At 41.3% G+C, this 23,286-nt stretch overlaps 1 protein-coding gene across 3 annotated transcripts in view; it reads left to right on the forward strand.

Moving 5' to 3' along the window:
• Positions 1 to 23,286, forward strand: part of RNF130 (ring finger protein 130) — an 82,324-nt gene that overhangs the window by 20,381 nt on the left and 38,657 nt on the right. For all 3 annotated transcript variants that reach the window (XM_090064551.1, XM_090064552.1, XM_090064550.1), the window contains exon 3: positions 12,965 to 13,215. In XM_090064551.1, coding sequence (XP_089920677.1) covers positions 12,965 to 13,215 — 251 coding nt within the window. The remainder of the gene's footprint in view (positions 1 to 12,964; positions 13,216 to 23,286) is intronic.

A 23,286-nucleotide genomic window follows, 5' to 3' on the forward strand; every position in this document is an offset into this window, starting at 1 on the left:
TTCTTTTTCTGCATCTTTTTGTTTTAATTAAAAATAAAAGGTATCCTTTATGATTTTTTATAGTAGCCATATTTACTTAAAAGACAAACCTGGTGAGTTGCAATGCATAATGCATTTCTAAGAAGGCTACAGCTAACTAAGCTACACGTTGCATATAGGTAAGTTTTCAGATCGGTACATGGCATGACTCTTATTAATGACAGCTGCATGATTAAGCGGTTGTGTGCCCCTCTGATAAATTGCCTTTTACTACTTCAGTCTCTTATCTTGCTAGATGCATGTCCTCTGATCAACACCTGTGTTGAGTCTCTGTTTTATTCCAGAGGCAAGCACAGCTATCATTCAGACTACACTTGAAATGTTAACAGGATTCTTAATAGCACTCCGGGAGACAGGCATGCATGACAGACATAGTTGAAATCACATGAGGTCACAGGAAGCAGGTACATATCTCCAGTATAACAGAATTGTCCTCCAAAAAATGTAAGTTTGGAGTAGGCATTTTGTGAGATTTTGCCCACTGCAGAAGGTGCTAGTTTGACTCAAAAAGAGGTCAGAATAACATAGTGATTTTTCAGCCAAGGTGCTGTGGCACCCTGCGGTACCTGAAGATCCTTTCAAGAGTGCTGTGGGGTGCCATGCAGTGTCAGCACTGTTGTGTGTGCAACATGACTCTCAGAGTAAGCCCAGAGATTTCAACTGGGAATCCATAGTGGTTAAACCATTCTGACCTGTTGTAGTTTTTCTGAGTGCTTTGTAACAGAAGAACTGCACTTATTTTTCTGCAGTCAAAAAATGAGTGAAAACCTAAGGGCTGACATTTTTTTTTCCTGAAGGGTGCCTTGAGTCTAAAAAGGTTGAGAACCACTGGTCTGAAGGAAATGAATGCTTCACTGAAAAGACAGATGTTAACAGATCTGTTTCAGAAAAGGAATATGAACAGTTCTCATAAGTATGCTGGAATAAAAGGGACTTTCTTCACCAGCTCTCTTTCAGATTCCAGCCTTGCAGGGTCAAGCAGATGGATAGAAGCAGCATGTGGTAGAGATGGTAACTATTGAGTGAGGGGTTTGTAGATGTGTTGCAAAGTTCAGCTGCCTCATCCCTGTTTCTCCAGCTTTTTTTTGTCCTGCTTAGAAAGAATTAACAGGCAAAAGGGTTAGGTTGCCTTTTGAATATAATTTCTATCACTTAATATTTCCTGAGAGTAGCGATCATAGGGTTCAATGAAAGCATAGACAGGCGTACGTGATTGAGAAGAACTAAACAACAGCTTTTAATGTGAGCAGTAGGCAACCTCTGCAGACTCTTTGCATGTCTCTAACTAGCTATTCTCTATCTCAGGGACAATCTCCCAATTCCCTATTTCCTCAGTCTCTTGCATTAAGGAGCATCTTTATATTATAGCTGCTTTCGCTGCGCTGAGATCCCTTTAGATTCTCCAAGACTTTATCTAGAAGCATTACTAAAAACAAACCTGTTTCCAGAAGGCAACATGCTCCGCATCCAGAAAAAAATATACTATAAGAGGAATAATCTTGGCTATTTCACTGTTTGATTTTTAAGAACCAGGCAGTAGTCTAAGAGGTCAGTGGGGGTGGGGAAGAGCGCAAAAGAAACTGTCCTTGCAATTTAAAATTAAACTCCATAGTAGTTTTGGTGCTAGTCTTACCTCCTGGGACTTGCTCCCAATACCTCTGTGAGATGGTAAAATAGGAGAATGGTGACTTGAAGTAGAGCGAATATGATGATGAGCAAGACTTAGGGAAGAACTGGACACTTCCCTCATTAAACAAAAGGGGTTTAATAACAATACATTTAAAATGGTTTTTAAGTAGTGTAGGTGAGTTACGCTAGGCAGTGAGATGCATGCTTCCTGAATTTTTTGAGGAGGAAAATCTATAGTCCTTAATACAGTGACATTGTTTTCATACTAGGACTATACATGTATGTGACTAGACATGCATGTTTCTGCAGATGAGGCCTTCTGTTAGACCACATTCATTTTTTGAAGCCATGGGTATAGTGAAGAGACAGATGTACCCAGAAGCCAGATATGCCTTTCTAGACTTGAAATGTCACTCATGCATGGCCATCCACTTAATGCTTCAGTGAGTGGCAGAACTGAATAATGCGATTTAACCAATTCAGGTCCCAACAGTTAACATTTTAAAGGTAGCCAAGAATTTGGGCAAAAAAATAGGTCTCTTGTTTTGCCATCTAAAAACCCCTTTAATCTAAAAACCCCTTTAATAACACGTTGGGCTTGTCAGTTCATAATGGTGGTCTAAAAGCACTGCATTCAGAAAGTTATGTTGAAGGCTTGGAGCAGTTCTGTTGGAAAGAAATTCCTGTCTTTAAGGCTTTTTAAATATGCTGGGGATATGGAAAAATATCTTGTTAAATATTTTCCTTGTTAAACTAGTACATAATACAACTTTGCTGCTTCTTGAAAATACCACAGTTCCACTCTTTGGAAAGCTGCTGATGCTTTCTGGTTGTAGTTCTTTGTCTTAATGTCATTCCCCTCTCTTAAAGAAGAGAACAGGAATTTAGTGAACCGCTAACCACATCTGTCATAGTAGTGCCATTGAGAACCATTAATCCAAGATACTGAAACATGTCAGCAAATTTTGGTGATATTCACCAGGGCCTGTAGCTCCTGTAAGCTAAGATCCCTATGATTTCATTGTTGCCCATATGCCAAATGTCTGCTTTTTGGGAAGGCGGTACGATTCCTGTTGTAAAAAGAATTTACAGAGTAAGGTTACTTCCTGTAGCATATAAACACAGCAGTCGGAAGCCTAAAGTTCAGCTTTTAGCACCAGCAGTGCTGTTTTTGGTTAAATAGATACATTCTGCTGTTAGACATAGTGCTGACTAAATTTGCCCCAAAGGGGAAACCTTTGTGTCTTGAGTCATGGTTTGAGAGTTCTTCATTTCTAGAGCTTTAGTTTGCTCATGGAGCAAAGTTTAGGTCCTCTCCACAAAGTGGTAAACTCTAATTTAAAAAAAAAAGTGTTCATCTCCTGACTGCATGTGGTGTGTGCAACCTCCGTGTTGCCTATTGTTTGTTAGTATTTTTTGTGCATCTTATTCAGTGTACTGAACTGTTGCACAGTAGTCCACGTTTGCAGTAGCCTCTTCAGCTGTGGTTATGTACTTTTTATGTATCCTAAGGAGTGCAGCATTGAAAATATATCACAAGGAAAAAGACAGATGAGTCTCTGCCTTTTTCTAAAATGGGGAATATTGAATGCAGTAGATTCCAGCCAATGTTTCTTCAATTAAATCATGTAAGTAAAGGATTTTTTTTTCTCTTCCAGATAGTCTGCATAAATTTTAATACCATCCTTGTGGTTTCAGAAGAAGATATTTAAGAATTAAGTAGCTTAAAAATGCAAATCTTCAGAATATTGCAAAAGCCAATCTAGATGCATAGCTCTGTATAGTTGCAATGAAGGAACAAGATCTGTGTTTCTATATTTCCTGTACTACACAGCCACAGACTTCAAAATATGGGGTGCTTGAACTAAAGCTCATTGAAAAAGCTTTAAGTAAGTGCCCCCACCATTTAGCCCCGCGGGGACATTGAATACACAAGACACTGAGATTGCTCGAGCATGCTAATTAGCATGCCCCAGCAGACTATTAATCTGCTGGATTAATGAGTCTGCTCCAAGGCACTGTAATTGCAGCATGTCGGAGTATGCATCCCCACATGTCTATATGCACCCTCAATCCTCTCTTTAACTGTATCTCTTATATGGTGATATCTGTTACTTCTGCTTTTTCTGAATCTATAAAGTAAAGCTATCCATAAAAATGACTCATTTGAGGAAATACAACTTCTTAAAAGTACATAGTACACTATCCAGATCGATTCAGATGCTATTTGATCCCTCCGGCTAACTGTTCTAGGGTTCTGATTCCTCTCGTATTCCCTTTCGACCTTAATCTAAGAAGATGCAGCCACAACAATGTGCTAAGTAATAGTTTCAGTCTATCCTTATGTCTTCCCATTGCAGGCTGGTAGTCTTGTCTTGAAAAGAGATCCCCTTATGATGATCTTGCTATCTTTCCAGGTTCTCTCCATGCAAGCTGTTTTTCTCAGAAATTTCCCACAGTTAATAGCACCACTGATGTTCAGGATGTTGTGGTTAAAATGCCGGCGGCGCTTGGGAACCTTGTGCTCCTGCAATTGGGACCCGCACGGTAGTAGGGGAATGTTTGTTAGCAAGGCCAGTTAAATTGGTTGTAATGGCATTATCTTGCAATCAGTGAACTGGAGAGAGGAATCTATTTTTTCTTCTTTTTTTTTTGTAATACCCTTTTAATGTTATTTTGGCTGATATGAAGCAGCTGTCACACAGTTGTTTTGTTGTTGTTCTTGCCACCATGGTGAAGTAGAAGTGCAGCACTGTAAACCTGACAGGTTTTCTTTATTACGTGGCAGTTTTTGCTGCAGATATTTTTTCAAAAAAATGCTGCAATTGTGATGTAATATCAACAGTTATTCATACTTTTTTAAAAAGCCCTAATCTTGCAAATTCATCTTATTTTAAAGTGTGAAACTAAGTGGTAAGGAACTTTGGCCAGATTTCCAAAAGTGTAGACTATCCAGGAGATTTCCTTATGGCAATTAGGGGTGGCGTTTCCAAACAAACAAACTTGGTGACTAAGCTGAGTTCTCTTGAAATCAGGCTCTTACTTTTCAGTGAAAATGAGCAAGTGAATTTTATCAAAACGTGTGCACATTTGATAATGCTTCACTAGAACAATAAGACTTCAAGTGTTTTGAACTGTTCTCTTAAGCCTGAATACAAGTAGGCTACCTTCAATCCTCTGGATCATGGTGTACGTGTAGGAGGTCTAGGCGAGCGCCTTATGAATCCACTTGTTCAGAGTCCTGTGACCATTGCACCAAGACCTTGGACACGGACATTGCGCCTCTTGCCTAGGCAGAAGTGTGGAGGAGTGGAGGCTCCCCAAGACCTATCACCCCTCCCCTTCAGGCCATTGAGACAAAATCCAAAGGCCAGACCGAGTCCAGATGTTCAGTGCCTCGATGTTTGTAGCTGCTGCTAGAGAGCGACAGATAAGAACTGCTGCTGACTGCCAGATGCCTCGGCAAAGGCATGTTTCTGCCAGGGTGATGGCTCTTGTCCTTTCTCCAGCCAAGGACTGCCCACCAGGCAGTGGGGGAGGCGCCTGATATTTGCCTTACTCTAGAGTTTGCAACCTTGTGGTATTTTATAGGAGCTACCCCACCATAACTAGCTCCACTATGTTGCCACCAAGCCTTCCAGTCAGATGCAGTTTATAGTTATACCTGGGACCAGCAGCCTGAATAAAAGATTTATTAATTATGTATACTGACTATCTGCAGCCCAGAAACAAAAGGACTGTGAAATAGGATCAGTGTGGTATTGTCCATGTCAATGTAATTATGGGGAGGAGGGTGTGGGAGAGTTGCGTACAAATGTCCTGTAACATGAATTTGGTGACTTGGCCTTAATCCTTAGTTGCTAACCATCTGTGGTGTCTAGGGATATTGAGAGTCTTGAATGCTCAGCACCTCTCAAGATCAGGTCCTTCATCTTCAACGAGCTTTAGTTAAAGCACCTCTGGTGCCATTTTGAAGTTCAGGGACACTGAATAGACATGACACGGAGGCTGCTGTATTTAATTGTGTGCTAATTATCATGCAATGGAGCAGACATCTGGCACGTGTATAAGTATATAACATAAATCTTACTTTGGATGTGATCTGCTGGTTTTGAGGTGTTACTTATCTTTGGAAGACAATAGACTACCAGCATTCAGAGATGCGAGTGCATTTAAATGCTAGTGCATTTTTGGGAGAGATCTTGTTTCCCTGAGCGCCCCCTGGCATAACAAGGAATAACGGCCACAAGTTGTTAGAGAGGAGGTTCAGACTAGACATCAGGAGGCGCTGCTTCACGGTCAGGGCAACTAGGAGCTGGAACCAACTTCCAAGGGAAGTGGTGCTGGCTCGTACCCTGGGGGTCTTTAAGAGGAGGCTTGATTTCTACCTGGCTGGAGTCATTTGAGCCCAGTTTTTCTCCTGCCCAGGTGGGGGGGGCATTGGACTTGAAGATCTACAAGGTCCCTTCTGACCCTACTTCTATGATTCTGTGGAATGCCTTGCAGACCCTTGTAGGCTGTAAGCATTCGGAGATGCCAAGATAGTTAAATGTGAAAAATAGTAATTGCTTTATAAGTTCGGCGCATTGCCCGTTAACTTTGCTCACATCATGCATGCATGTGACTATGAAAGTAATGACTCGAATACATACAGAAGAGCAAGATAAAACACCACTGTTGCTCAGAGCCTAATAAACTGTTTGCAAGTCCATTTTTTCACATCTTGGTCACTTCTCATTTACCAGTAATTAATATTCCAGTTTCTGGGCAACTCTGACCCTGCATTTACACAGCTTTACATATAATTGATGATATAACCAGTAGCCTACTAAGTGAGAAAATAATTATAGCTGCTAGATTAGAGAAATTGCAGCAAGGGACTGTAAGAATAAAAGGTGGTGGCTTTAGTGCAGGAAGGAGAAATGTATGTATTGCAGTTTTTATTTTGGAATGCCTATATATGATTTCAGAAGAACATGTTACAAGATTTTATAATCTAATAATCCATTTTTAGAAAGAGGACTTCAAATGATGAGAAGGGAAATTCCATTTATTTCAGAAATGTATCTGACGGACTAACTGAACTTTAGCGTACATAACACATGCCAACTTAGTTCTGCTCTTTTGAACAGGCTTATTAGCATGCATAAAGTTTAGCACATGTAACTAACTGTAAGAATGTGGCCTAAGTAGTACAATACTTACAACACTGTCCTTGCTCCATTAATGCTGCTGCTTCATTCTGGAACCACCAAAACTGCTTGGCCTTTTCTGAATGTTAAAGCTTGGCAGGTATCTAGAAGAAAAACAAGTGAACAAAAGTAATTTATTCCATAGATCAGTCTTTTAACCAGTGTCTTGGTAGCTGATCTGCCTGGTTTTGTTCAGTAAAATTGCCTGTCTAACAGTATCCAAAAGGAGTTGCACTGTACATTCAGAAATTTGAGGCAGCCAGGGGCTCCCAAGGGCATATTATGGTTTCACATGGATGCTTCAGCGGGATATAAGGGCACAATGTTTCATGTGCAGTTATGTATTTTACAGTTTTCTCTTTCCGTATATGGTAACATCTCTTCTAGTCCCAGTACCGCTCTCTCCCATAAAAGAACAGACATCCTAATGTAAAAATGTACGTACTAAGCAATTGTTCAATGGTTTAATGGTATAAATATAATAGAAAGAGAAGTTCCAGTAAATCGGTGGTCCTTTTAAAATTTATTTTTTCCCCAGCTATGATAACTGTGTTTAACCTTGCTTTTAGAGGTTAAACACTGACACGCATAATTGTGATCTTTGTTTTCCTGTGACTTGATTTAGCACATTCTGATCATGTGTGTGTGGAGTTGTAATGTGACCATGAAGGTCTGGCTGTAAAAACCTGTCCATCCACTTCATTTCCATGTCCCACCTCATTGTGCACTATAATGGTTATTTATGCCACTATACATACACTTTTCTGCTTTGTTCACTGAAGCAAGTCCTGTCCAGGGCTTCCTGCTCCCTGATTTGCCTTCATCAGGAGCAAATGTCCTGGTGACATTGTCGTCTTAACTAACTAGTGCCAATAGCCAGTCCTTAATTCTTCATATTTTATTGCTAAACCAACATAGATGGTTTCCCTTTCTAAAATCAGTTGGACCACTGTCCCCAATAACTGGCTGTATACAGTGACATAGTTGAAGTGCTGTCACCCAGCTGAAATATAGTTTCGACCTGCTTCTCAAAAAAACAAAAAAAAAAGCGCAACCTCTTTGAAAGAGATTTTTCCACAGTATTTCTCTGCTTCGCTCCAAGCATTGATTTATTCAGTTGGATGCTTGTAGGCATCCTACTGTATTACCTGAAAAATTTTCATCCAGTCAGAGGTGACTAACTCTTCAAGTCACATTTTTAGCAGTAGGAGAGAATAAGGAATGGCATACTGGATCAGATTCAGTTACAGTGGCCACGTTCACACAAGTGCGGATGTCTGTTTCCCTGAGGACAAGAAGTGGCACAACTTGTGCCACTGCTGCTTGTCTCTGGGGAATGTTTGTGCCACATGCCCTCTGGCACATGGCAGGTTACCCCAGGTGGGGTAGTGGAAGCTGGGGCCACCAACTGTACTGGCCCCAACAGCCTTGCCTGGAGGCCTAGGAAGCTGCACCCATGGTGCTCCTGCATCTGGGAGCCTGGCTGGCAGCCAGAGTGTGGCTCCAGCCAGCTAGATTCCAGTTTGGGGTGCACCGCCACATGCACCTCCCCGCTTTTTTCTGCACAGGTTCTCTCTCTCTCTCTCTCTCTCTCTCTCTCTCTCTCTCACTCACAGACACACACACACACACACACAGACACACACCCCCCCCCCCCCAAGGTACAGCATGGGGAATACCTGAAATGTGTGCAGTGCATCACCACAGACTGGTCTGCAGCACCACATACTGTGTGACCACACTTGGCTGCATGCAGTCAGTCTGACTGATGCAGTAGCCTGACCTCACACCATGAGTTTCAGATGATATCTGCTAGCTTTAAAGTAAAAACAAGTATGAGTAAACTTACTGCATTGACACTGGCAAACATGAGAGATTGATGCTCTTTGATATAACTTCCTGTCTTCGAAATGTTGTTTAAAATAGCTAGCAAGAGTGAACCAGCTAACAAAACGCCCGGCACTTGCTAGGAACTCTACTAATAATTTACTAGTAAAACCACTGGGACCTTTTTGAATACAGCTTGTTGTTTTTGTTGTTGTTGTTCCATTTTCCTTGTTTTTCAGCTCTTCTGTCTTCGGTTCCTCTTATTTTCTCTCCCATATAAAATTAATTTTACATCATGATTGTGTTTTGATTACCATACATTTTCATAGTGCTGCCAGATGAATTGTTTAATTTGGTATTCTTGTTGGATTGGAAAAGCTGAGTGCTGGTAAAAGTTAAATTTAAACATTGGGATTTGTAAATTATCCCTAATCTTGATCTAGCATCTGTCCTTAACTCATGGCCTCCAAGTGGGTTTAGTTAACACTCTAGCACCTCTCCCCTTCCTCTACAAAATGGCTTTGTTCTGGGCTAATGGAAGCATTGCTTTTTATTAGCATATTGGAATGTGATTTTTTTAATTACCCTTAATATCGAGAGATTTGTCTACAAATACAAATTCAGAGTCTACCTGGAGCTATACTTTTTTGAAGATGTAAGAAGCGAAAAATTTATTTTTCTTTGTCTAAGGTTTTGGATGAACGCATTTTTATGAACTATATTAAATAGCTTTCTGCAGTAAGGAGCCCTTCCAACAAAGTTACAGTTTACACCGATTTGAACGTCTTTAGGATGTTTTAAGCAGGCGCAACCTTTTCTTCTGTTCTGCATTTTTCTTGGCCCTTGCAAGGTCAGAAACAGCAGTTGTTTTTCAATTTGAGTCATTCAGTGTTCAAATTATGTTGCAGTAGTGCCAAAGGACCCCATTGTGCTAGGCATTGTAAAAACACATGACAGATTGTCAGCTCATCGAGGTAGGACTAGAAGTAAAAGCTTTTGCAGTTAGACACTAAGATCATATGATCTTTTAGTTGTGCTTTGCAGATGGCTCCATGTATATCATGCTGGGAACCCACTTTGGGTATGTTGGTTGATAGGTCAACACAAAAATGATCCCAGAATCACAGTGGGTAACGCAGTAGGAAAGATAACCCAACACATTCTTGGGAAAAATCATTCTTCCTCCACCATCAGGTATGTAAAGCAGAAGTTAAATCTAGGGGGAAAAACAATAATAAATTACTAATCTTGATAGATCATGTATCATCTGAGCTATATACTGTTCAGGGATAGAGAAATACTTCTACATCAGTACTTCATGTTTTCAGTGAATTCTTTGCCAAAGGCACACTGACTTTTGTCGTCTTGTAGCTGCAGCTGCAAGGGAAGACGCTTCAGAGCATCCCTTCTATACTGGAACCAAGGTAGAAAGCCAGGGAATACCTTTTTCTTACAATTAGGGGACAGTGTTTATAAAACTGTGTCAAACTTTTGCTCTTGTTTGGTTGTTCAAGTCCTGCCACCCAGTAAATATCCCAGTAACATTTCTTGTAAAAATGTTCCCTCTGCCTTGAGAATGGAGGAAAGGCCTTTGCAGATAGTCTGTATTAGATGGTTGGTGATTTTCTGGTGCACTACTGGTAAAATAAATGATTACCATAAATCATGTTGATTTCTGGTTGCTACGTAAAACTTCTATGTTATTGTAATAATTTACTTTTAAAAAACACTCAGTTCAGGAGAAGGCACTGAGTCTTGTGCACTTGAACTTGGTTTCTAAAATGCAGGGTTGTTTAAATGCTACTTCCAACCTATTCATTTAAAATACTGTAAGTGTTAAATGATGTAAGGTTATTTGGAGGGAACTTGTTTTCAAGGATCTGTGTTTATGGTGGTAGGTGCAGGGAAAAGATGCCTGTCCACTTCCCTTTCCTGTAGAACAGTGGTCTCCAAAGTGAGGTGCGCAAGACGATCCATTGGGGTGCGGGAAGAAAATAGAACTTCTATTTATATTTATATAAATATGCATATATTGGGGGGTGTGCTCAAAATTTTTTTTCCTGATAGGGGTACGATCAAAAAAGTTTGGAGACCACTGCTCTGGAACATAAAAAGATTCTCTCTCAAATCTGCAGAGCCTCCTCCTAACCTCTCCAGTCCCATTGTCAAGCAACCTCCTGATCAGCTTCATCAGGTGATGAGAGCACCCAGCACATGATCTTTCCAGTTTCCTCTCCCAGGGCCTTTTCTTTTCTACAAGAACTCTGTCCTTCTACAGCCCTTTCTTTCGCACGTAGAAGCCTTAGCATCTGTCTCAGCCACCAGCTCTCACTGTACCACTGGCAGGTGTCACTCCTGATTTTTCTGCTGAATCTTAGCACTTCATTCTTCCCTCTGCTTTGCACCCAAATGTTATTACTTTTGTTTTGCTTTCTCCAGAGTGACTTGCACAGAAACCTAACTTTTGCCATTTCCTTTGAATCTAGCTTCCACCGTTAATACGGCATCTGGTACTAGTTTGACGAAACAGGCAAATCATCTCGAGGGAAACCTGTAGCTTTCCCCAGCAGTTGCCATTGAGCTGTGTACGTCAAGATGGTTCCTCTTGGGGCCATTTGCTCAGCTGTCTGCAGCAGCCTCTCAGAGCTGGATTATCTAGAATAGATGGTTGGGGAGATCCCAAAGCTGTTTGCAGAAGGCACACAAAAAATAGTGTTTCTTAAAGTGCTGAAGACCTTCCAGTATTCTCAGCTGGTCCTCCAGGTAGAACACCCCGAAACAACGTCGCTGGAGGTTTCTGCCCATCCTTAAGGTTTCTTAAACAGAACACCAGATTGTTTCCATGCACACCACGAAATATGGAAGGCCAAGGCTGATTTTCTGGGCTTTCTGCCTGATGCTAGAAGACGAAAAACTAGTAGGATTTATAATGAGATTTATTATTATTATTATTATTATTATTATTATTATTATATGACTATTATTACTATTTTTATTTTTATTAATATTATTTTTTGTTTATTCATTTTATTTTTTCCCCATCATCATTATGACTTTTCCAGTCCTAAAAGTAGTGATCAGAAAGGAATAGTTCTCATACACAGTAATTAATTGCCTGTTAACTGTCACCAGGAAACAAATGGTAATCTTAGCCACAAAAAAGAGTTGACTTGGGAAAGAGAGTGGAAGCAGTGATTCTTTTGTCAGACACTGGAAGTAGAATTTTAAAAATGCAGACACCGTAGTAGCTACTGGATATTTGCATTGGTCTTTGAAAATAAATTTGTTTGTAGAGTTCTTGTTTTTTAGAGATGCACAGCAGAATTACAGCCATCTAAATAACTGTAATTATGGGAACGCACAACATTTTTTCCTTGAAGTGTCACCTTAAAATTTGAATTGCCAGACTCCCTAATCTCTTGTCTTTTGATCACTACAGTGCTCTACTAAGCTTTTCCCATGAAGTACTGTTCAGATATTCACAGTTTCTAGTCTCGATTAGTAGAGCCCTTTGCTGGGAATTCATAGCTGGCTCCAGTCACTTTACCTGGTTCATTACTATTACAGGAGGACCTTGCTGCATTTGGTGTCTTACCTGAATATTATAAAGCTGAATAATATGCATTGAATGTGTTCTGCAGCAACCTGCACTGCTTCCCTCGCTCTTCTCAGATTTTATCCCCCCCGCACACTCAACCCCCCACAGGTTGCATCCTCATTTGATAATGGTGCCTCCTAAGGAAGCAAGAAATTAAACTTTCTTTTTTCCACTTCATACCCTGGACTAGTTCGTTTTTTTGGTGATGTAGTCACTGCTGCAAGTACCCTGCTCTTCTACAAGGGTGGTGCATGTGAAGCTTTGTAATGAATAAAATAAAAAGAAGTCCCAAATTATGTTCCCTGTGGAATGAATTTCCAGCAGGTTTTCCTGTGTAGTAGTCTTAAAGACTGAAAAAAGTAATAGCTGTTCAAGTCACATGGGTAACATCTACAAGGTATACATGGATTAATGTGTTTGGGGGAGAGGAGGAAAGGAGTTGTGCATTCTGAGATTGCCTTTGTAGCTGTTTTAAGCAATAAATGCTGCTTATCGATTTGCTAGAGGACTATGGTACAGGTGCGTTTATGAATGTTATAAGTTGGGGATCTGGGTTTGTAGGACAAGTTGTGAATATCAGTCACAAAGGGCCAAAGGGTTAGGATTCATTTCTTTTTAAGTAGGTAGGATGCACGTGTGTTAAAAGGTTGGTGTGAACTTTTTCTCTTTTTTCTTCTAGGAACTGGGGACATTGTTGCTGTGATGATTACAGAGTCAAAGGTGAAGGAGATCCTGAATTACTTGGAGAAGAACATTTCTGTCTTGATGGCAATAGCAGTCGGAGGTCGTGTTCCTCCAAAGAATTTCAGTCGTGGCTCTTTGGTCTTTGTGTCAATATCATTCATCGTTTTGATGATCATTTCTTCAGCATGGTTAATCTTTTACTTCATCCAAAAGATTAGGTACACAAGTGCACGTGACAGGAACCAGGTAATAGGTTGTTTTTCTCCTATCAATTTATGAAAATACATATAAAATGGTATACTGTACAGTTGATTGCTGATACATGGTCTGTTGGGCCATAAACTGTGAATTTGTAGTCTTTAAATGTAGATTCTGGATGTTTAGGTGCTCAGAGCATAAGACGCTATGTGATAGTTGTGTATAGTAAGATATATAATCTTTCTTTCCTAAGGGAAGAATTTTTATTTTCATTGTGAGATTAATGCACGGAAACTGAAGAATAAAATACATGGAGTCCTCTGAAGTGAGATTCATTCGTTGAGAACAAAAATCACCCGTTTTTGGCGAACTAGAGTATAATATTTTTTGCTTCTCTTGAAAATCCCTAGAGATTTTAAAAGGAAATGAAGTTTGAGATAAATTGTATGGTATGCTGCTGGAGGAAATTGGCTGCTCATTGTTCTGGGGAGATTTTGCTAACTGAGGGTTGGATCATATATGTAATCTTTAGGAGTGCACCGATAAGAGATTTTGGGGGCCAATGCTAATATTTAAGGCAGTATATCGGCCGATACCGATCTGATACAGCTGCCATCTGCTGATAAGTCCCATCTAGGCAGTGCCTGCCCCCTCCCTCATCACGAGGAGCGTTGATCTGTCCCCCCCACGCCCCTTCCCTTTTGACTTACTACCTGGAGGAAGCTCTCCATGCTGCTGACTTTGCTCCTTGCTATGCTGCAGCTGCGCACAGCATGGGCATTTATCAGCCACGTTATCAGCTCCATAGGGCCAATATAGACCATTTTCTTCATATCATTACCAATCCGATCTCAGACCAATGTATTGGTGCGCCTCTATTAATCTTTCTAAATTATCTTGTAAATCAATTTAATTTTTAGTTCATTCCTTGTGCAATATTTTAGGAATCTCAGGTAGGTTGTCATATAACTTTCATGGAGCTTTAGATGTCTGGCATGAAACTTCCTAACTAGCCAATGGCAGACACTTGCACAGAAACTTTTGTTATTCTTATTGAAATCTGGTTTGTCAGCCTCTTGTTAGTAATAAGTGACTAGCATGGAAATCTTCATAGTGCATGGGAGGTGTAGAGGGAAGAAGGGGAAAAAAGTTTCAGAGAAGCCAAGTTCATCAGGATTACTTCTTCTGTGGTTTCTGTATGGGGAAGGATGGTCTGCTGGCTTGGGCACAAGCCTGGGACTCAGGAGGTCTGTTAAATGTTCTGTCTTACTGTAGACTTTCTATGTGACCTTGGGTAAATTAGTTTGTAAAATGGAGGTCAAGCACTTTCCTGCCTCATGGAAGCACTGTGATAAATGCACTAAAAATATTGATGTATTTGGATGCTGTGAGGGCCATAGACATATCTTGGATATCAGAAGAATATCAAACAGAAATCTCAATAGGGGTTCAGATTTGAATACCTTGGTGAAAGCTGTGCTGGTAAGAATTATACCAAGTAGATTGCAAGCTTTCAGATGACTTAATGCAAACAGCCTAAATCAAAATGAAAGTGGGGCACTGTCACTGTAAGTACTCTCTTGCTCCACAGTAGGTGAAAGCTACACTGCAGTAGCTCAGTACTCAAAGAAAGGTACTAAGATACTTCAGTGAAAGAAATCCAAGCTGCTGTAGTTTTTAGTTTTCATCTACCCCTGGGTAAGTGTGGGCACACAGACAGTATCCGTGAGTATCTGATGCATGGTACATATCCACTCCCTTTTGTGTCATAGTTCATTTGTCTACAGACTGAGGAAGAAACCAAGCTGGCAGTGATAAGCCCATTTAACTACTTCCCAGAAGTTAACTCCTCTCTTATTGAAAGTGGGTATAAATAATTGTTTAACACAGGAACTGTGGTCAAAGTAGGGATTAGAATAGTACTTGGTGGGTGCATCTACACAAGCACTTTAATGAGCATTACAGCATCACTAAAAAAGTGCTATTCAGTTTGTGTGTTAAAATAGACTAATGTGCATTAAGTGTTGCTTAAAAACTGCTTTTTAGTTAATGCGCCTTAAGACAGGCTAATGCTCACTTTCTTAATGCCTCACAATGGAAGGCTCCTATTAGATGTTCAGGGAGCCTGCTCCAACACACTGAAAATCGATTTAATCGAGTCTGCTGGAGCATGGAAATTGATGTGCTCTGGCAGCCTTCCACATAGATTCATAGATGTAGGGTTGGAAGGGACCTTGTAGATCATCAAGTCCGACCCCCTGCCCTGGGCAGGAGAGAGAAATGGACTCAAATGACCCCAGCCAGGTAGGCATCAAGCCTCCTCTTAAAGACACCCAGGGTAGAAGCCATCACAATTTCCCTTGGAAGTTGGTTCCAGATCCTAGCCACCCTAACTGTGAAGTTGTGCCTTCAGATGTCTAGTCTAAACATCATATGCATCAGCATCCCTGTATTGAAAAAATGGCAGTGGAGCACTTTGAACTAAAACACATTCGATGAGCTTTAGTTCAAAGCTCCCCGCCACCATTTTGCAGCTCAGGGATGCTGATACACGTGATGTGGATGCTTTTAATTGGCGCGGCTCGCTAATTAAAGTGCCCAATGCTGTAACCCAGAGCACATGTAAAAATCCCTGGCGGTACTAGATTTAATGTGCGTTAACTAAAGTGTGTTAATGCCAGGTGTAGATGTGCCCAGTCTGTTTAACTGAACATTAATGGGAGGGGTGAACCAATAAAAAGAAACTGCACACACCTGTTGTCAAAGTCTAGTTCTTGTTGGAAGAGTTCCATTCTAGTCCTATCATCCACGTGACTAATATACTTGATGTAGGGACGTATACCAGTAAATGTTTCTTCCACCCCAGTTAGTAGCTCACAGGAAAAAATGCCTTTTTATTCTACACAGTCCTGTTGCCACAGTAGCTACAATAAATCCCTCTGCTGAGGCTACATCTCAGGATAGAGGGAACTCTGTCCTGAGATTTGAAGCAACTCCTATCAGCTCCCTGAAGAAAATGTTCTATGGGGAATTGAGAAACCAAGCTCCGATGAAGGTAAAAGCAACCATTAAGTACACAGCATGTGAAACTCCGAAGGGATATTGGAAAAGTAATGTACCTTTTAATGGGTACCTTACCAGCCATGAATTGACTAAAATTAAATCGTATTACCATATCCATTTGAAATGCATCCATTTGAATTCATGGATAGATGTGCACTAGGAAGGAGTTTGGACTAGGTATGGGGAACACTGCTAAATATTACCAAAAGTAGATAAAATATTTATTACCCAGTGTCTCTTCTAAGAGCCCATACAGTCAGACTTGTGGCAGTCAGGGCGTGGTATAATAGGAAGAAAAATATGGAAAAGTGGTACCAATAAATGTGCTGAATATTTTAAAATATTTGAATATTTTTAAATATCTTTTAAAATACTTTGTATAAAATGTGCTATATGCAGATTACAATATCAATATCTTTTTGTTTGAAAATTTCATGGTTAATTCATGGCTTTTTTTCTTGTGTGTAATGCAGTCTTCCCAAACACAGGTAAAAGCTGAATGCCGTGTCACTTACCATTAGTTCTCTCTGTTCTCAGACATAGTAATAGGAATAACTGAGGACAGATTAATTGGATATAAAATTTAAAAGAAGCACGAATATCTATTAGCTTAGTAGACAAGGTTCTTTGGGTGAATCTGATATCTTTTATTACACCCCTGTTAGCTTAGTATACACAAATGGGAGAAGAAATAGGATTTATATTCTGATTTAGGTCCCGTCTTCCATTTGAACAGTAATCTCAAACTGAATGAACTATTTGCACATCTCTAGCCAGTACGGATCTGAAACCCTTTATATTGCTAATAATTATAGCACCTTAACATTGTTTATGCAGATGTCTTCCTCTTGAGATAAGAGGACCTGGTTATTGAATCATGAGTACATTTTAAGAATGTGTTGCCATTTCAATTGTACTGTTCATGTGAAAATATTAATGTGCCCTATTGCTTTAATATTATAAGTACAGTTATCCTAACAGCTGAACTATGAAGAGACTTAGTAGAAGTGACCTTTGAGTCCCCAAATACCTGTCTCCACTGCTCTTTTTTTTTTTTTTTTTAGGTTGTTGTTACAGAAACTGATAAGAAAGGAGAATTACTAGGTGAAATGTGATCTAGTCTATGATGTTGTTGGCATGATTTTCAGTAGATATCTTTTGCTTCTGCATGAGCACTTCTGCTTCACTAATATCTGTGTCTGCAGATGATGGATTTCGTTGTGTGTATTCAGTGTATCCAAGTGGCAGTGCTCCACAAGGCATGCCCCCACAAAATTACACACATTCAAGTGGAACAGGGGTTTTAAGAACCCATTAAAAATCAAGAGCAGATATTAGTTAAGACTGGGAAGGTGGTAATTGAATCCCTCTTGATACATTGAGTCAAGTTAACATGTTAAAACTAGTAGTACATAGGTGGACTGTATTTAAATGAAAGAGGAGTTTACCTCTCTAAGTGGCTGGTGCTGTGAGCAGCGGCAGATCTGTTTCCTCACAGAGCACTATCTGCTCATCTACAGGTGCTAAATTGTTTTTAGAGCTGTTTAGAGACATTGTAAGCAGTTGCCACAGATGCCATGACATTTCAAGTGGGAGGGTAAATGATCTGTGAGATTGTCTAAAGAGATGCTTCCTATGGAAAAAGTTCACAGATCCCAATTGGTAGTTGATTTAAATGAGTGCAATATATTTGCATGGTAAGCAAAGCATGCATTTGGAGAGAATTCCTCTACCTTGCTACCTGCAGCGCGACTTGAAGGATTATGGCAGTTAATAACTAAGACCTAATCTGCTGCCCAGATCATTGAAATTCATGTCTTTCCAGATTCAGCATCTAACTTTGATTCAGTCTCCAAGAGCTGCTCAAGGGCACTCAGACCAAGAAGCAAGATGTTAAAAGATCACCGTTCTCTTCCGAGATGAGAGCCCACAATTCTCATGGAGTTCAATAGGCCCTGTAATCAGTAACTCCCAGACTCTTTTAAGATGCTGTTTCTGAGATGGACCCTGTTACTACTTTTAAAAAAATGAGAACCGCATTCATTATCCAAGATACTAAACTGAGAATTGCTTCTGTGGAATGCACTGTCAAGCATTATATTAAGATGGTCGGTGTACGTTCCAGATGCCAGTGAGTGAATTCTGCAGCAGTCCTGTAACATAATTATTGTTCCAGTTTTATAGATTAAGAAACTAAGGCACAAAATGTGATGTGTCCTGACTTGTGCCTTTGCCCAAGAGAGTATGATATATATGCAGACCTCTTGACTTTCCTGGTCCTGTACTTCAAGTATCATAATGCAATTTATAGTAGTGTTGCTTTTACATTCATAATTAAATTCTGAAGAACCAAGAAACATATTCCAGAACTGGTTGCCTTCAGTGCTGAGAGTAAACTTCAGCCTTCTTAACTGAGAAGAATGTCCTTGGCTCTTGGTATCAACAAAACTCCAGTGATCAGCTTAAATCATTCCTTCAACTTTATTTTATTACTGTCTCTCACTTTCAATTTTCTGTTTCTCTCTGGGTGCAATGCTAACTAAATATCGCTGCACTCTGCCATTCCCTACTTTTCCATAGCACTTACATGATTATAGACTAAGATATAAGCTAAGCTCTAGCGATGAAAGCTTCCTTAAATTGGTGTGACAAGCCTGATATTTCATGAGCTTCCCCCCCAGCGTCTTTTGTTCCCATGTGCCATGCCATTGTTTTTGTTAGGAGGGGATTAGAAAACCTCAGGAGCTTTTGTAGGCCTTCTTGGCTTCTTCCAGATTTCAGAATTTCAACTGTTTGGCTATAGTTGCAGGAATAATGTAGGTTTTTTTAGGAATTAGTCCATCTATAAGGAATTGCTTTAACAGTTCCTTACAGGGGGATATGTTCTGTTAAAGAAAGGTCTCATTATAGTTGCTTTGAAGGTCTAAAGAATCTGTTTAACATTACTTGAATAAACCTCAGATTTAAAACTTCACAAGTGTCCAAGGGTGTCCTCCTTAGCTTCCAGAAATAGGTTCTAGTAGGCTGTTGGTCCAAAGGGGATCCTGAAACACCTTTGGGAAAATTTAATTACTTGACTGACCAGACTGTAACTGGTACTTAATGTGGTCCCTTGGGAAGATAAAGATTTAAATGCACCAGGAATGCCCATGGAGTACAGAGTTGTTCCTGTGGATCCCCGGCCTAGCTGTGTGCTACTTCCAAATGCCCACATGTCAAAACAGTTGCTCCGCTGGGAAAGGGCTTTTATGACCTTTCTTCTTTCTTTAGATTTTTACAAAGGTCAGGAGAAACTTGATGAAATTTTTATGTGGTTTAAAAAGCTCAGCTTATTAAAGTTTAATATGGAGGTGGCAACAGCTAGAGCCCAGTTTGAAGTGCTCTCATATTGTAACGGAGAAGCCAGAGCTATTACTGATGAACAATGGCTCATTTCTAAGCTCTGTTGTTTTAAGCTGTCGTGTACAGAAGCACACTTCCTGTTTACTGAAACCATTGAAAACAGGCTGTTTTGTAGAAAAGAAAATGTAAGTAGAGTTGTACGATACAGGTGCTTCACATGATTAACCTTGTGCACTTCCACTAGGCCAAAAACATTAAACTCCTTTTGTGGTTTTCAGCTAGGTAATAGTGCTGAACTTTTCCATAAGCAAATATACGGTACATCTTAGTTCAGTGGTTCTCAACCTTTTTAGGGTCAAGGCACCCCTTGGTAGATTTGTGGCACCCCTCAGAAAATATCAGCTCTTAGTTTTCACTCTGTTTTTGATTACAAAAAGTACTAGAGCAATTCTCCTGGTACAAACTCAGACCACAATGAGTCTACACTGTTTTTAACACTGTGGTTCTTATTTGAGATCTCTGGGTTTATCTTGTGAATTGTATTTACAGACCTAACAGTGGTAATGTATGGAACACCCCCCCCCAGCACCCATGAAAGGATTTCAAGGCGTCTCATGGCACCTGGTTGAGAATCACTGTCCTAGTTGCTCAAAAAAGCATGTATGACACTGACCTGTCTAAATAGTTATCTACAGTTAAAAATTTTGCACCAGCGTAAGTGTGCTAATGAAAATGAATAGCATACATGCAATCTTGTTTGTGCACTCCCCTATCCTGGTTTCAAACTGAGACCATTAATGCAATAAAGCTCAGCTTTCTCTCGTGCGTGGATGACCTCTGCCTGACTCAAGAAGTCTATGGGCCAACGAGAGGCAAAGCACTGCTTGACCTGGTACTGGCTACAGGGGACGACCTAATCGGCGACCTAGTGATTGATGGGAAGTTGGGTGACAGCGACCACGAGCTGATCACCTTCACCGTCCGCCATAAAGCTGGCAAGTCAGTCAGCAACACAGAAGTCCTTGACTTCAGAAAAGCCGACTTTGACAAGCTCAAGAGGCTAGTCGGTCAGGCCCTCAGGGACCATGACCCCAGGGAGAGGGGAGTTCAAGAAGAGTGGCCGCTTCTCAAGGAAGCGATCCTCAGTGCACAAGCTAAATCTATTCCAACACGGAGGAAAGGCAGCAAGAAGGCACAGCAGCCCCCCTGGCTCTCCAGAGACCTAGCAGACCTACTGTGGCTAAAAAGGAAAGCCTACAAAGGATGGAGGACGGGATTCACCTCCAAGGAGGATTACTCCGCACTGGTCTGGTCCTGCAGGGAGCAAACCAGGAAAGCCAAGGCTGCAGCTGAACTCCAACTAGCTTCAGGCATCAAGGACAACAAAAAGTCCTTTTTCAGATATGTGGGGAGCCGGAGGAAAAGCAAGGGCAATGTTGGACCCCTGCTAAACCAGATGGGGCAACTGACAACTGACGCCCAGGAAAAAGCCAACCTATTAAATAGGTACCTTGCATCAGTCTTTCATCAGTCACACGGGATGCCCATGCCTGCTATGGGACAGGGAAATCTGGGTGAGGGGGATCCCCTATCCTCCATCAATGCTGACCTCGTGAAGGAACACCTTGAGAAGCTGGATACCTTCAAGTCAGCCAGCCCTGACAATCTGCACTCCAGGGTACTCAAGGAGCTGGCGAGCGTCATAGCCCAGCCCCTGGCACGGATCTTTGAAAACTCCTGGCGCTCTGGTGTAGTGCCCGAAGACTGGAAGAAGGCCAATGTAGTGCCGATCTTCAAGAAAGGGAGGAGAGTGGATCCGGCTAACTACAGGCCCATTAGCCTGACTTCTATCCTGGGGAAGATCTTAGAAAAGTTTATTAAGGAGGCCATCCTTGAGGGACTGGCCCAGGCTAACATCCTAAGGGATAGCCAGCACGGGTTTGTTGCGCGTAGGTCTTGTTTGACCAATCTCATTTCCTTCTATGACCAGGTGACCTATCACCTGGACAAGGGAGAAGAGGTTGATGTCATATATCTTGACTTCAAAAAAGCTTTTGATCTGGTATCCCATGATCACCTCTTGGCCAAACTGGCCAGTTGTGGCCTTGGCTCCACCACGATCCGCTGGCTGGGAAATTGGCTCCATGGTCGGACCCAGAGGGTTGTGATTGATGGCAGTCACTCATTGTGGTGCTCTGTGACCAGTGGGGTCCCTCAAGGCTCTGTCCTGGGACCCATCCTGTTCAACATCTTCATTAACGATGTGGACATTGGAGTCAGGAGCGGACTGGCCAAGTTCGCCGATGACACCAAACTTTGGGGCAAAGCATCCACGCCAGAAGATAGGCGGGTGATCCAGGCTGACCTGGACAAGCTCAGCAAATGGGCAGACGAGAACCTCCTGGTGTTTAACACCGAAAAATGCAAGGTTCTCCACCTTGGGAGGAATAACCTGCAGCACCCTTATAGGCTCGGCAGTGCTATGCTGGCTAGCACTACAGAAGAAAAAGACTTGGGGGTCATCATTGACCACAAGATGAACATGAGCCTGCAATGCGATGCTGCGGCTAGTAAAGCAACCAAAATGCTGGCGTGCATCCATAGATGCTTCTCGAGCAAATCCCGGGACGTAATTCTCCCCTTGTACTCGGCCTTGGTGAGGCCGCAGCTGGAGTACTGCGTCCAGTTTTGGGCTCCACAATTCAAAAAGGACGTGGAGAAGCTTGAGAGAGTCCAGAGGAGAGTCACGCGCATGATCAGAGGTCAGGAAAACAGATCTTACGATGACAGGCTGAGAGCCATGGGACTCTTTAGCCTGGAAAAGCGCAGGCTAAGGGGTGATCTGATGGCCACCTATAAGTTTCTCAGGGGTGACCACCAGGATCTGGGGGAACATCTGTTCACCAGAGCGCCCCGAGGGATGACGAGGTCGAACGGTCACAAACTCCTGCAAGACCGTTTCAGGCTGGACATAAGGAAGAATTTCTTTCCTGTCCAAGCCCCCAAGGTCTGGAACAGCCTGCCAGCGGAGGTGGTTCAAGCACCTACATTGAACACCTTCAGGAGTAAATTGGATGCTTACCTTGCTGGGATCCTATGACCCCAGCTGACTTCCTGCCCTTTGGGCAGGGGGCTGGACTCGATGATCTCCCGAGGTCCCTTCCAGCCCTAATGTCTATGAAATCTATGAAATATTAGTGACATGGGCTTTTGTACTAATGCAAATTCCTGATATAGATGCACATTAACCTTGACATGATCATGTAACTATTAAATAGAATTCAAAGGTAATGAAGTGTGGTAATAAATGTTAATGCAGTCAACTGCATCTTGAATTTTGTTAGCGTTTGGAAGAGTTGATACTTAAGTATGAATGATAACACTCCGTGCAAGTGTATAGGTGCATGTAATACAAACAATATTGATAAATCACCTGCAAAAAGCCTGTGGTGTTAGGTTATATTGGCTTAAATGTCAAGCACTCGGGGAAATGCAGGGTTTGATTCCTGTCACACCCCTATTTCTACCCATTTTTGCCGCCCTCACATGCACTGAATTCAGGATAGTGGATAGGGTAGAAAAAAATAGTCTGCAGCAGTGTAATTGAAGATGTCATGAAGCATGATTTTCTTTTGTCTTCAACCTAGGTCCATTCAAGAAATGTAGTAATAAAAATAATAATTTGCCCTTCTGTTTGGGTCATGAGCTAGGTTT

The sequence above is a fragment of the Crocodylus siamensis genome, chromosome 10, assembly GCF_052110815.1.
Source record: "Crocodylus siamensis isolate JL-2025a chromosome 10, ASM5211081v1, whole genome shotgun sequence".
In the NCBI taxonomy this organism is placed as follows: Eukaryota; Metazoa; Chordata; order Crocodylia; family Crocodylidae; genus Crocodylus; species Crocodylus siamensis.